General features: G+C 38.3%; 1 protein-coding gene across 1 annotated transcript in view; it reads left to right on the top strand.

Annotated features, from left to right (window-relative positions):
• LOC126195688 (cohesin subunit SA-2-like) overlaps positions 1-15,946 on the top strand; it is a 357,264-nt gene that overhangs the window by 121,901 nt on the left and 219,417 nt on the right. The window contains exon 8 of the mRNA XM_049934316.1: positions 15,319-15,528. Within this exon, the coding sequence (XP_049790273.1) occupies positions 15,319-15,528 (210 nt within the window). The remainder of the gene's footprint in view (positions 1-15,318; positions 15,529-15,946) is intronic.

Below are 15,946 nucleotides of genomic sequence, written 5' to 3'. Positions count from 1 at the left end.
ATAAACTTGATCCAAAAATTTAAGTGTAATTGAAGTTCATGTGACCTTTCACAAAGAAAGTTTTATTCAGTACATAATTCCATTGTGGTAGTATAAGATGCCTGTAGTCAAGTTGGCATGAGATGATCCCTGACAGGTGGCAGTGCTGTTGCCATCTTTCAACTGCAAAGTGCAGATTGCTGCAGGTGAGAAAGTAGTAGCCATCTATAGAGCTCTGGCAACACTGAGGCATTGTTATAGAGATGTTTACAAAACCGCCTTACATGATTGGTTGAGATGGGTGTGTGAAGCAGCTGCGCCCAGCTCACTGGAACTGACAGGGATCATATTACACAGACCGGGCTATAGACATAAAATTTGCCTGTGTACATAGCAACAATGGTCTCAACAATGAGCAAGATCCATTTCGCTACGGTTCATGATGTATGGTGATGTAACTTGAATTTATTTTATGTTCTCTCTTCTTCAGTTTCATTTTGTCTAGTGTTGGATACAACTGTGATTGAAAATGTATCAGTGATTACTTACTGAGAGCAAAATGTTATGGATTTTAGAAGAATTTAGAAGAATTTACAGTTTCTGAAATTCTGTTTGATTGTACTGATAAAGTGTTGAGTTGTTGCAGTTCAGTATAAGTTAACTTTATGGCATCATTTAATTGCATGTATGTGAAGAACAGTGGACTGGTGCTTGATGTTCAAAATGAGTCGATGATGTAGTATGCAGATGGCATGCGGCTGGTGTGATTGGATTTGCACGTGATGTTCAGAATGGAACACTCTGGATATCTCAACAGTTTGTGTCTGTTGTCATCTGACATTATGTCAGTTAGCACCTAAGTCAGTATCACCAAAAATATTACAGTTTAGGATAAATTAGCTTTATTGCAACATTTAATTGCATGTGTGCATGTAAAATTCAGTCCGAGAGTTTAGCAATGAGAAAATAAATATATGCAGCTAGTATCATGCCAGACTACATTCAAATCCCTACTACCACCCCACTAATAAGTGACGACAGGTCTTTCTGCTGTGGAGCCAACAGGAGTAGCACTCAATGTCTGTGCTGGCTTGTCGACAATGAATAGTGGAGTGATACATGATTCAGGTGTGTCTGTAGGTGGTGTGGCAGGCGCTGAAAATGGGTTTCAGACCATCGATGGAAATTGTTGTGGGGGTACCCACAACATCGACCTTAAATATTTTGTCCTCTGCTAAGTACTGGGTGCTGCCCATCATACGGTGGCTGCCAAGGCCTGTGGATAGTATTGAGCAGAACAAATATTTGACAGCACTTCAACAGGTTGGCAAAAACAAAAAGGTGGCGAGTCTCTTGGTTTCTTGATGCAGTAGGATGTAGTTGCTTTATTTGCGAGTGAACCTTGCTAAAAAAGTCTGACACATTGATGGGAGTTTTGAGTGTATTGCAAGGAAACTCACTGGACAGTCAGATTAGCTGTCCATAGATAAGGCCAGCTGTAGTTGATTTCGGATCGTCCTTGATGACCGTGTTGAGGCCCAGGACAACCGGTAGCGACTTAGTCCACCACTGGGACTCAGGGCACTGAAGAGATAGTTTACACTGATGACGTAGGCGTTCCCCAAATCATTCACTGCAGAGTGGTAAACCGTTGTCCAGATACTCTTTGTGCCTAACAGGGTGGCGAGTGCCTTTAACAGGTAGGATTCAAACTGCTTGGTCTGGTCAGTGATAATGCACAATGGTACGCCAAAAGAATGTCATTGCGGCTGTCTTGGTGGTGATGTCGGATAAGGGGGAGACCTCAAGCCTGCAAATGAATCAGTTAACAGTGGTGAGACAGTAGTTACATCCCTCAGATGGAGGCAATGGTCCAGTGATGTCTCTATGGACATCAATGAATCACTTGTTTAGTGGAATGAATGTGCCACGGGGTGCACTGACATGATGTGTGATGTGATTTTGCTGACTGGCCATGTGTTGGTGAACAAATGCTTGCAGTCTCTGTTGATGTTAGGTCACACAAAACTTCATTACACCAAGTGTGCTGTAGTGTGCACCTCAAGATAAGACAGGTTGTACAGAGATGCTATTGCCTACTGTTGAAAACCATCAGTCACAAAGTCTTGGCTTCAACATGGAGATGTCATGGTACAGTAGCGCATATTCGTCAGTGCCACTTTGGTATGACAGAGCTGAAAACTGGATGGCTGTGCCAATAAATCGCGAAGCTCGTTGTCAGATTCTTGCACCAAGGCTAGCGCCTCTAATCGGTTGCGCTTGAAATAAATTCAATGTGAGAGAGAGCATCCACTAGGATATTGAGTTTTTGCTCGACGTGGTTGGTAGGGGTTGTAAACTCTCTAAGAAATAAGCAATGAAGGTGCTGGCATGGTGCTGCTTTGTCTGGACATTGACGGAATGCAGTGTTCTGTGGTCTGTGATGAGAGTAAAATGTTCACCTTCGACCATGTGCCTGAATTTTCTAACTGAAGCGTATGCCACATACAGCTCGCAGTCATACATAGAACAGCTCTGTACAGCAGGTGCAGAGATTGGCAACTTGCTCTGTATGTTCAGAAATGTAAACTTGTGCACTTCACAACTGGAAAAACATAGTAGCCTATGACCAAAATATCAGTGAGTCACTGTTGGACGTGGCCAACTCATGTTTGTAATACATTGATGAGATAAGAAATGGAATGATCACATAGGCTCAATCATGGGTAAAGCAGGTGGTAGACTGTAGGTTCTTTTTTTTCTTTCTTTTTTTTTCTTTTTTTCTTTCTCTCTCTCTCTCTCTCTCTCTCTCTCTCTCTCTCTATGTAACAATTTACTTTGTGTGGATTTCGTCAACAAAATCATATGCAATACAATATACCCACAATTTATACACATAAAATTAATATTTACACACATTTTTAAGGTATCTTACATTAGTTTTATATCCTTATGTAATTTTCTTATAGTACTGAACAATTCTGGATTTCATATTATAATTTTTTCCTTGTGTATTACAATGCAGGCTTAATTACACCACGTGTTTTAATTCAGATAGTCCATTACTGTGTAATAACATTTATTTAATAAAAATTTTTTTAGTTTTGTTTTGAACTTTCCAGTTGTGTCAATATCTTTTATATTTTGGGGTAATTTATTGTATAATTTAACGGCATTGTACAACAAGCTCTGCTGAGTTTTAACTTTATTTTTCCTCTCTAGATGCAGATTGTATTGGTTTCTAGTTTCATAGCTGTGTACTAAAGAATTTTTAACATAGCAGTCAATATTTTTTTTACATACATAATACTTTGAAAAATGTATTCACAGGGGACAGTTAGGATTTCCAGCTTTTGGAAATGTTCAATTCAGTAAGCCCTACTGCCACTCTTTGTTATTATACGAATTGCTCTTTTCTGTTATTTGAAAACTATTTGAATATTTTTACAGTTGACTCCCCAAAATATTATTCCGTAGGTAATAACACAGTGGATATAAGAAAAATATACAGATCTGACACATGTAGTATCACACACTGGAGTCAGAATTCTAAGAGCATAGCATGCAGTAGCGATTCTGTTACTAAGTATTTTAATATGTTCTTCCCACTTTAACTGACTGTCAACATGGATACCAAGAAATTTTGTGTAGTCTACACATTCTATAGTTTCATCGTTTAATTTAAAGTTGTTATAGTGTGGATTTTTGCAGACATAGAAGTTAACAGCATTTATTTTTTTTTATTTTATTTATTTTTTTAATTTAGTGTTAGTTTATTATTGTATGCCCACTCACGTACACTGTTCAGTGTTTGTTCGGCTTTTTCTTTCAGTGCATCTGGTGATTTGTCACTGATTAGAACATTTGAGTCATCTGCAAACAATATTGTTTGTCCATGCTTGATGCTCTGTGGGAAGTCATTTATGTAAATGAGGAATAGTATTGGGCCAAGGACACTACCCTGTGGGACACCTATATTTACATAATTTGGGTCTGAAGTATACAATATAGTTTGAGCAACTTGAAATATGTGAGATTTCAGTTATCTGTCTTCTATTTTTTAGATATGACTGGAACCACTTTTTCACAAGTCCCCTTATTCCCAGTTCATCTAACTTATTTAACAATATGTTGTGGTCTACTGTATCAAATGCTTTAGTTAGATCAAGAAATATACCTGTTGTGTAGTTCCCTTTATCTAATGCTTCTAGAATGTGTTTTGTGAGGTGTGCTGTTGCTGATTCTGTGCTTTTCCCTGATATAAATCCAAACTGGTCAACAGACAGTAAGTTGTATTTATTTAAATAATTCATTAGCCTATCTTTCAAAATAGTTTCTAATATTTTTGCAAAGCATGAGAGTAGAGAAATTGGCCTATAATTTTCAATTTTTTCCTGCATCACCTTTTTTGAAGAGAGGTAGTAATTTAGCATATTTTAAATAGTCTGGAAAGGAGCCCTGCTTGAAAGATTGATTTATAATATCAACTAAAGGTGGAAGCAGGCTCTTGATACAGTCCTTAATTATGAAAATGGGGACTTCATCCAGACCAGCTGAGTTTTTGTTTTTCAGTTTGCTGACTGCTTTGTAGACTTCTTCTTGTGTTGTAGGGAATAACACCATTGAGTGTAATACACCATTATTTGGCTTTTTGACCTGAGGGGCTGTTAGAAAATTTTCCTGTAATTTTATACCTATGCTACTAAAATAATCATTTATATAATTTGCCAAATATATTGGGTCTTTTATTAGAGTCCCTTCCTCTTTGATTTTCAAGTTTGACAGACTCATTTTCCTGGTACCAGTTTCCTGCTTTATAATATTCCACACTGCCTTATTTTGTTTTCAGCAGAGAGTACCAGTTTGGAGTTATGAGCTCTTTTTGCTGCAAGCAATATTTTCCTATATGTTTTCCTATATCTTTTATAAAAGAGTGAGAAAGCAGGATTAGTTTGGCTGTGTTTAATGGAGCTCAGGTACTTTAGTGTTTCAGACGATTTTTTGATGCCTTTTGTGGCCCACTTGTTTTTTCCTGCTGTTGATAATGGACATAACACTTTAGGAAATGTTTCTTCAAAATTTAATTTAAACAATGTCATGAAATTTTTGAATTTTTCATTTGCATCTATCTCTGAGTATACTGAGTCCCATGTCTGTCCTGCTATCTGTTTGGCAAACTCATATCTACTTTGTTTGGAAAAAATTCGTCTGTAAATATGCATTTTCTTTGTTTCTTCTGGAGCCACTTTTATATTAATGATTTGACCTGAGTGATCAGATAATCCTAGCTCTGCAACCACCACCTCACAGTTTTCTTTGCCTAAATCTGTTAATACCTGATCAACAGCTGTCGTTGAGTATTTTGTTATTCTTGTTGCACTGTTAACCATTGGAACTAGATTAAAACTTTGAGCAAGACTTAGTAATGAGTCCTATGTAGCATCAGGATTCAGTTTATCTACATTTAGGTCTCCACATATGAGAATGTGGTTCTTTGGAGTGGATATCTTGTCAAGAACATGGTTAAGTTTGGAGAAAAAGATGTTGAAGTCTCCACTAGGAGATCTTTATATACACAAGATAATCAAATTCCTACACCTGTATTGGTCCCTGATTTCAACTGCTGCCAGTTCAAAATGTTGCTCTTCACTGATTGCACCTAAACCGCTTCTGGTCTTTTACTGATAATTTTGTTTTACATAAATACAACACCCTCCACACTTCATGGAAGTCCTACAATATGCACACACTAAATTATAAGAATGCAAGACTAATTGATTAATTTCAGCCTCATTGCACCAATGCTCAGTGAGACAAACAACTGAGCACTCTGTAGACTCCAGCTCCCCTTCTAGCTGTTGGGTCTTATTTGCTAGGGAACATATATTTTGGTGAACAAATGTTAAGTAATTTTTGCCAACACTATTTGCATTCCCACTTTTTTTCATTTTAATGTCGTTCTGTGTTGGTTCAACTGCTTTCTTATTACAATTACACTTGCGTTTTTTGTTTGCATATGGTATTCTTGGATAGTCACCCCCTGCAGACTATTAGTTTCCCTTATTTTTTATAATTTTACGTAAGTCCAGCAGCATTTTGCTGAAAGTCATTGCACCTAGTCTGTTTAGGTGCAGGTGTACTTGAGAAGTACAATCAGTCTACAAAGGAGATTGCTTACAAATACTTGCACTACTGGTTCTAGAATATTTTTCTAGTTTGTGGGACCTCTACCAGATAGGCCTAACAGGGAAATATATATATATATATATAAAAACAAAGATGATGTGACTTACCGAACGAAAGCGCTGGCAGGTCGATAGACACACAAACAAACACAAACACACACACAAAATTCAAGCTTTCGCAACAAACTGTTGCCCCATCAGGAAAGAGGGAAGGAGAGGGAAAGACGAAAGGATATGGGTTTTAGGGGAGAGGGTAAGGAGTCATTCCAATCCCGGGAGCGGAAAGACTTACCTTAGGGGGAAAAAAGGATGGGTATACACTCGCACACACACACGTATCCATCCACACATATACAGACACAAGCAGACATCTCACAAGCAGACATATTTAAATTGGTCTTTATATATATATATATATATATATATATATATATATATATATATATATATATATAGAGAGAGAGAGAGAGAGAGAGAGAGAGAGAGAGAGAGGGAAACATTCCACATGGGAAAAATATATCTAAAAACAAAGATGATGTGACTTACCGAACGAAAGCGCTGGCAGGTCGATAGACACACAAACACACACACAAAATTCAAGCTTTCGCAACAAACTGTTGCCTCATCAGGAAAGAGGGAAGGAGAGGGAAAGACGAAAGGATATGGGTTTTAGGGGAGAGGGTAAGGAGTCATTCCAATCCCGGGAGCGGAAAGACTTACCTTATATATATATATATATATATATATATATATATATATATATATATATATATATATATAGAGAGAGAGAGAGAGAGAGAGAGAGAGAGAAGGGCAGCACGAATATTCACAGATTTGTTTGATCCATGGGAGAGTGTCACAGAGATACTGAAGAAACTGAACTGGAGGACTCTTGAAGATAGATATACACTGTACCGAAGAAGTTTGTTAACAAAGTATCAAGAACTGGCTCTAAATGATGACCAGAAATATACTATAACCCCCTACATATTGGTGAATAGGGATTGTGAGATTAGAATAATTAATTGCGCATGCAGAGGCATTCAGACAATCATTCTTTCCACACTCCACACATAACTGGAATGGGATGAAACTGTAGTAACTGGTACAATGGGACGTACCCTCTGCCATGCACTTACGGTGGTTTGCAGGGTTATATTTAGACGTTGTGATGTAGATAGATTTTCTGCTGCATAGAATGTCAAGGTTTGCCACTGTTGATATATTTGTTGTAGTAGTGTGCCACCTACTGCTATTGCTGACATGTCAACAATTAAGGCAAGTGATGCTTGTGGGACAGGGTGCACTAATTGAGCAACGTTGGTGATAGCAGTTTTCACACTGTTGAAAACTCTCAGCTTCATTACTCCACAGCAGTCAGTCACTTGGTCTAGGCGAGCTGCATAGAATGTAATTCAGTGTAGTGATCAACAGTGCTTGATTATACATACAATGATGGTAGAAATTGGTGACACCTAGACACATTTTGGTGAGCTGACAATGTGAAGATCTCGTAGAAGGCCTTAATATTATTGGAAGTCAGCTCTGAGTATAGGATGTGTGATGTTTGCTATGATAAACTGCACTTCTAACTTATGGCGTAGACCTTGGTTGAGTGAGCATATCACATGACCAAAAACACTTGTGGTACCAGCAAATTTTTGGTGATGAAGGCCCTTCGTTGGTGAGTGATGTATTTGAGGTCAGTGACTGGAATGCCATGTTTGTAGAGCAGCAACTTATGCAATAAGCTCTGTGATCTGATCTGTAGTGATGCAGTAACAAAGTCTTACTGCGAGCCGACAGTTGCTACGACAGCAGACAGGTACATTTCTGCTATGTGATCTGTGGCTTAAGCTAATGCATGTAGGTCTCAGGTGCATACTGTGAGAATCTTTTGTATGTCTGGAGAGAAACGTGGCAACCAGATGTTTCTCAGGGTGCCATTGTTCATGGTATTGCTTGATAATGTCTGTAGCTGGTGTAGCAGCTGCAAGAGAGTGCTGTCTGAAAATTCCTGCTAGCAGCGTTTCTCAAGATGCTTTGCCTCGGATTGCAAAAGGTGGGTTATCACAGCATTCTTAAGAGTCATGTAACACTCAGTGCACTGCAGTAAGGCTAAAAATCTTGCACCTTGATAGCAATTTCTTCATGTAGTGTGTCGACAACATAGCCGCATTTGGTTTCATCAGCCATGATGATGGTGAGTGTAAGTTGACTCTCGAGCTGTGTGAACCATAGAAGTGTGTTCTGATGCGATAAAGGTGGTGGTTTAACTGTGAGTCAGTTATCAAAGTGTTTGGGGGCACATTGATGGACTGTGTTGTGTCTGACTATGCTTTCATTCAATACATGGATGGCGTGAGGTCGAAATGAGTTGGTGATATATACTCAATATGGCGAGAGAAGAGCTCTGACAGCTGACACAGCCATGGCGCATGTGCTTCGGCACCCACAATGACCAGTCCAATTGTGAGCTCTTGTTTATATTACCGCGGCATTGCCCCAGTGTTGCCGTAGTGCTGGCTGACCGCTGTTTTCAGTCGGTTATGCCACAGGCTGCATTCAGGTTTGTGTGTATACGTGTGCATTCTGTTACTTCTGTGAATTCTTGCTGTTTTTATAAATGGAAAAGTGTGTGTAAGTGAAAATGGCTGCCTTTAGTGCAGAGAAGAGGGCTTTTGGGAAAGGAGCTATAGTCTGTCGGTAAACTGAAGAGCGAGCAAGCAAGTCCCCACTCTGGCAACCCTGCTACGTCACAAGGCGCTTCTACAAGCTGTTTCACAATGTAGTACCACCCATGCCGCGGCATGCGCTTTGAATCTGTGGTGATGCCGTGTACAGATACGTCTCAGCCGCATTCATTTTTAGAGAAATGTATTAAGACCATTAGCAATACAGGAAATGATAGCTTCTTCCGAAACACAACATTATTGAGTAAATAGTATTAAGATCAGAATGGAAGTCAGGATTATACTACAAACATAGAACCGAATGCCTGTTCATGTGAATGTATTGTATGTTCCTCTATTGCTATTCGTAAAGCAAATCCCATATAATGCAATCGATCTGTAGAATTTGAGGCTTGTTCTCACTTCATGTTTCTACTAAAAGGTAGAAGTTTTCTTTGAAGGACTGCATTGAAACTTGACAATTTTTGCAACACAATAAGTGTTTAAAAAGTAAGCATAAATTTATAACTTTGCATGTTGCATTAGTCTGATTTGCACTACTTTTTTGTCACTGTCTTTGTAAACATGTCTCAAAAGTATGTGTACATCGTTATGCATATTGGGTATTTACTCTGTTGTCAGCTGTCCAAAAGGTTACATGTGTTTTGGTAGCATCAACGATTATTTGTTTTGTATAAAAATAGAGTAGAGAATCTGTATTAAATTTTGTTATAGGAATGGAATGAAGTGTATGAAATTTTTAGAAATGTTAAATATTGCTTTTGGTGAGCCTGTTATAAGTGAACCAAGGGCATACAAGTGGTATAAACATTTCAAAGCAGGCCATAAAGGACAACAGTTTTACGAGCATAGATGAGATTAAAAATGCACAGTTAAGAGACCTATAAACTACCCTGAAGAAACAGTTCCTAAAGAATTTCGGGAATTGGAAAAAGCACTGGCACTATATAGTAAGTAATGGGGAATATCTTGAAGAGGATAACATTGCTGTAGATTAACAAATAAAGTTCTTACCAAAAAATAAAAATTAATATGTGAACGCGCCTCGTATGTCAAGCTTTTTGCTTAGATGTTCAGAATCGATGTACATGTTTCAAAGAAAATTTCAGAAGTGTTTAGAATAGCTATTGCGCACAAATTTCAAGCAATATGTCTCAAAATCAGGTGAATAGTGACCGAGATTTAGTGTTCCATAAGCATAAAAGGTTTTACGTGATTTTGAAACTGTCTATAATGATTGCTTTCCTCCCAAGATTATTAGTTTTCCTTTGTGGCGATTCCACTAAACTATGCAGCTTATTTTCACGTTCCTTCCTTATGTGTCCTATTGGACGAGACTGACATTTGCATAAATTGCAGCCCTTTGATTGGGACTAGTGATATTAGCCAACAGTTCTTTTTGGGCCGCCTCTTTAATACATGATGTAATAACATTAGAGATGATCGAACGCTCGTTACTCTGCAAATACCTCCTCTTCCTCGTATTCTGCACATTTTCTTGCAATGCTAGACGATTATCCATCACTTCCGGAAATCGAAGTATATCAGTAAGTATACAAAGTTAACTGACTGACACTGGCAACTAAGATTATACAAACAGAAACGACGTACATCACTGCACGCCGATCTAAAGTGCTAGACAGGTAACGGGCAACAGATTTTGGGTGCCCCTGTAGGCCAGTGGCAGCGTTCTTCCCCCATCAAAAACGCTGCTTGCTCTTGAGTTTACAGACAGACTGTATGCTGAAATACCAAGCACGTGAATTTGTATACAGATTGCATGTTTACTTTGAAAGGGAAGGGACAATGGTGGGCCTTTGATATCAGTGAGTTAAATGATTGACAGAGTAGCAGAAGCATTGAACATCTCTACAGCGACAGTGAAGAGAGTCACAAATGATAAAGAGACTGCCATTTCAGCTGCAAGCCCTGTTATTTCTGACGCCTGGAAAGTCAAGGAAGAGATTGTGTCATGTGACTGAAACAGACAACTTTGGCGAAATTGCTATCAGGCAACACATACATGTGGACTACAGTAGGAAGGAGTATCCGACACTTAAAAAGTTGATGGCATCACTGTAGGACAGTGGTTTGTTCACAGGCAGAATGACTAGTCTCTCCATTGTTTTGAAAAAAATTGGCTTCCGTTGGAAAAGTTCTCAGGGCGAAAGGTACTAATGGAACACAGACACATTGTAGCTTGTAGATGTCATTTCCTACGCGAGTTGTGAGCAGTGAATACGGAAAATGTAATATGGATTGACAAAACATGGGTCAGTGTGCATCATGCATGTTCCATCGCATGGACAGACGACACGCACCACGGAACTATGAGGGCTACTAATTATATTTCATGGTGGCTCTATGAAAGGTTTTGCGTCCAGTGCTATGATGATGTTTCAGTCAAAAACAACTGTTGACTCTCATAAGGAGATGAATGCAAATACATTCAAAGACTGGTTCATTACTCGTTTGCTACCAAACGTCAGTTCTGGTAGTGCTTTTGTAATGGACAATGTGCTGTACCATTCTGTACAATTAAATAAGACACCAACGGCTGCTGCAAGGAGAGGCAAAATAGTCAGCTGTTTGAAAGATAATAGGCTTTGAACAGAATATGTGGAAAGCGGAACTTCTGGAATTAGGGAAATGATACAAGCCACAGAAGGTGCATTATGTGATTGATACATTAGCAGAGAACCACGGCCACAAAATTATTCATCTTCCACTGTGCCACTGCCATTACAACAAAATTGAACTCATCTGGGCTCAAATAAAAGCAGATGTTGTGGAGCGAAACAAAACCTTTACTTTGTGAGACATAGAAAGGCTGGTAAACAAGGCTGTAAGGCTGATAAATGAGATTGGAAGAACATTGTGAACCACATGTGGAAAGAGATTACAAGATCAAACATAGAAGAAGGTGTAAGAGAAGAATTCATTCATAATATTGTAATTTCTTTATCAGGTGATGAGGACAGCAGCAGCGAAGATACCGAAGACTATGTGGTCGTGATGAGAGATGACCAGTCAGATGACAATGATCTTGGGGTTTCTGTTCTCCCACATGAAAAATTTGATATTTTACACGTAAAATTCTGCAGTTTGCTTTACCTTGTTAATATTAAAAATCTGATCGTTTGTAATTTCTATTTTGGATGGAACCATAGTCATGGTAATTTTTTTAAATGATGGTACTGCTGTTTGATGGTAATAATTTTTATTTAAATGTTATACAGTCAAGTAAAGTATCTTATTTGCGTGTCAAAAGATATCAAACTGGTATGAAATAAAGCGAAATCTGTGTGTGTGTTTGTGTAAGGTGACAAACACTGGTAGTGCATGTGAAAAATGTTCCATCAAGGACTACATCAGTCAGCAGAATGCTGACCCCACAGGAATGCTGCATTGAATGAGGTGGCATTGTTAGGTTCTGAAGGAGCCAAGTGTTGCCGCAAGCCAAAGGCTCGCTGCCCGTCCATGTCAGATATTGGTAACTGCGCTGCCAGCTGTCAGAGCTCTTCTCTCGACATACGGAGTATAGTAAACAGATGGCACATGGCTGGCCTGGTTGGTTTACATTTGATGTTTGGAATGGAACAGTAAGGATATCACATCAGTTGACTTTGATTGTCACCTGAGATTGTGTCAGTTGGCATCTAAGATCGCATCAGGGGTGCCAAAAATGTTGCAGTTGGCAGTAAATTAACTTTATTGCAACGTTTAATTGCATATGTGCATGTAAACTACAATCTGACTTCCGATTATTCAGTAACAAGAAAATCAGTAACAGAATTCTCAAAAGGCAAAGAATAAATCAGTGTCAGTAATACTGCTGCTGAGTGTAAACGCTTCATGTCTTTCACACTGTTACACGTTGGTGAACAACCATTACAGAGTGAAGCTGAAGAGGAATGTATTGTGTCCAAGGATGTGGACAGTGATAGAGTACAAACAAACTACAGAGATGAACCCCAGGCACCTGCAGTTGATGATGATGATGATGATGCAGCTAGTGAAGTAAGACAAATATGTTACAAGCACTGGGAAAGTTTATAGGTCCAAAGCGCCTCATATTACAATGCGAGTATTGTAAAATGTAGCAAAAGAATGAGAAGGCATTAGAAATGAAGGTAAAGTAGCAGCAGGAAGAAAATAATTCGAAAAAGTCAGACTTGAATTCATAACACATATAGGGCTACTTATTATTTTGTGGTAGGGAGGGGGATGACAGTAGGTCACCTTTTATAAATATTTTATTGGACTTTTCTAAGGTTTGTTTATACTGCTACCAAGAGCTGAACTGGATTCCAGTAGCTTACTAGAACAGTAAGATTTAATGATAGAAAGATGTGAAACACATGCAGGGAACATGCTGAAATATGAGAAATATTTGATAAAATGAATGAATTACTGCCAAGATACTACTCTGCTTGGAGGTACACTGTTATCTGTGAAATGTTGTCATTGTTCTGGGGTAAGTCTCTCTTCAAACTCTTCATGAATGAAAAATCTTAGAAGTACAAAGTCCTTATGCATATGCTCACAGATATGTTATTGGCAGGAAAAAAGAAATGGTGGCACACAACAATCAAATTCAGCTGCAGCTGTGGTGAAATGCCTGGTCATTCCTGCCATGTACCCGCCATTTCCTGAAGGGATTGCCTTCCCAACCTGTGTTGATCACAACAAGGATGACAGATGGCACGACAAGTGCCACCAGAAGGGCTCTGTACCACGGACCTGTTTCTTCCGCCATGTCACCTGTGCAGAACTGGATTGGCATGAATTCCTCTGCACCCTGGCAACATAGGGTGGCGCAAGCCAACATTTTGGCAGTTTGCTCCATCGTAGCTCTGGGGCTGTTCGTTGCCGGCTCTTAGGAATGCATCAGTCAGAGCCTGGTCAGAAACCATTGCAGCAGGATCTACCATTTTTCCATCGATACCCTGAGACATACCTGTCAGTCAGGTCATTAGGGATTATCAGTGCTATAGTCTTCACAGCCCACTACATTGTTTCACTGTGTCTTCTAGGCATATACCTGTAGTGTTGGAGAAACTGTATTATTTTTTATTGAGAAGCATTTTCTTTTGTTTCTAAATATCTCTACTGTGGTCATAATAAATCCCCTCCTTGTTTACATATGTCTTATTATTTCTTATCAAGCACCTCTCTGTGGGAAATATTGCAGACCCTATACATGATTCAAGGCACAATGTCACCACAGACAGATATTACACATAAGTTGATATGACCAAAGATCTGTTGAGCAATCACAGGCTAACTCTTGTGAGAACATTAGAAGCCAATAGAAAATGTACCCCAAGAACCGAAAGATGTCTCATAAAGAGAGTTATATTCTAGCAAATTTGCTTTCAGTGATTCTACCACTGTTTTTTTGATTCCCCATGGAAAACTCGATAGAAACATTCTGTTCGTATCATCCTAACATCATGACTGCAAATGTTTCACCTCTTGACACTAAAAAGAAAACAGTCGTAAATTTCTATAATAACGACACCAAACACATCATTGAACAATTGATCAAATGGCGAGGAAATATTCAACTGAGAGGACTACAAGAAAGTGTTTGCTGTCTATTTTCTATACACTTGTGGACAAACTAGTGGTAAATGATTGCACATTATTTCTGCTCAACTTCCTAGTCTGTATTAATAGAAAACCTAATAAACAGTGACTTTTTCTTGAATTATTGGGACTATAGCTCAAGAAGGCACACATTGAAGAAAAGGCTACAAATGTTTGAAGACTGCAGTGGCTTATATATGTTACAAGTGTGAAGTAAATTCTGAAGAAAGTGAAGAAGAATTTTTCTTGGTTCCTATGTAAACTATTTGAATTTTACCTAAAATATTTGCAATATTTTTGAACTGCACTAAAGCTTTTTCCATTAGTTCTATAAAAGACGTTGGTGAAGATAATAAGAGTAAATAAGCTTACCGTAAATTAGTCAATAAGTGAAAAATACAAAATGAGATTTCGAAGACAGTGCTAAAAGATATTTTCAGATTCTATACCCTACTTACACATCAGTATCTCTTTAAAAAGTATGTTATTAATAAAACTCAACAACAATCAACTAAATTTGTATTTTTTGTATTGGGCATTAAGCATTGCCCTTTTGATAGTATATGTTACTGAAAACACATTGATATTCTTGGGGTTAGTTGATGGGGAAACATAATCTTATAACCATGTGCTTAGACTAGTTAAGTGTTTTGAGAAAGAAAAGATTGTGCTGTGAAACTAGTAGTGCCTGTGGCAGTTTGATAGTGTACATGTTCTGTAAAGTCGCAGAGTGTAGAATGTCACAGGAAGTGCAGTGCGTTGCACTTACTCTGGCACTAGTTTTCTTTCAAGCTCTAACGAAATAATGTTTTGTTTACTTCTTATTTGTCATTTTGTTAAATTTACTTATGCATGCTCTTGCATTTCAGAAGCTCAATACACTTTTGAGAATCATCAAAAAAATCTTTGTTCGATATGCAGATGAGGAGGTTGTGAATGGCTGTACAAATGTTTTCAAATTTTTCCATAAGGAAGATGCTCCCACATTCAACACAACTGATATTTTATTGAATATTTTGGCTGAGAAGACACTCAAGCACTACAAGAAGAGCATAATTCGATGGTGTCAGATGGACAAAGTGAGTTACTTATTGTTTTGTGTTCAGTGTTAAAATGTAGGCTCAACTACTTTTCAAAATGCAAAAGATTCAAATTGACATATTTTGAAGGAGCAAGCAGTCATCAAAAGAATTATTCTACAAGAATCTTATAAAAGTGATAAAGATAAAAATATTAGAAATTCATGATTACATCCCTTGTAACTGTGTCTTCTTAAAATGTACTTCAACATCTTTCAACCAATTAGTAAAATGACGGCGATAGCTGTTAACACGTGTGGTCTGTATACCTTCAGAAGAGACAAGCGTATGTAGCGTGATTGAACACTGCAAGTGCATAATCAAGAAATCAAAGACACTCTTACCAATGATTAAAGGTAAAGCACATCCCTGGAGAGGTGCCTGGAAGTTTGGAAGTTTCAGTCTTGTCATGTATTGA

The sequence above is a fragment of the Schistocerca nitens genome, chromosome 7, assembly GCF_023898315.1.
Source record: "Schistocerca nitens isolate TAMUIC-IGC-003100 chromosome 7, iqSchNite1.1, whole genome shotgun sequence".
Lineage (NCBI taxonomy): Eukaryota > Metazoa > Arthropoda > Insecta > Orthoptera > Acrididae > Schistocerca > Schistocerca nitens.
Note: the sequence above shows the minus strand (reverse complement) of the source record. Positions and strands in the feature narration are given on the sequence as shown.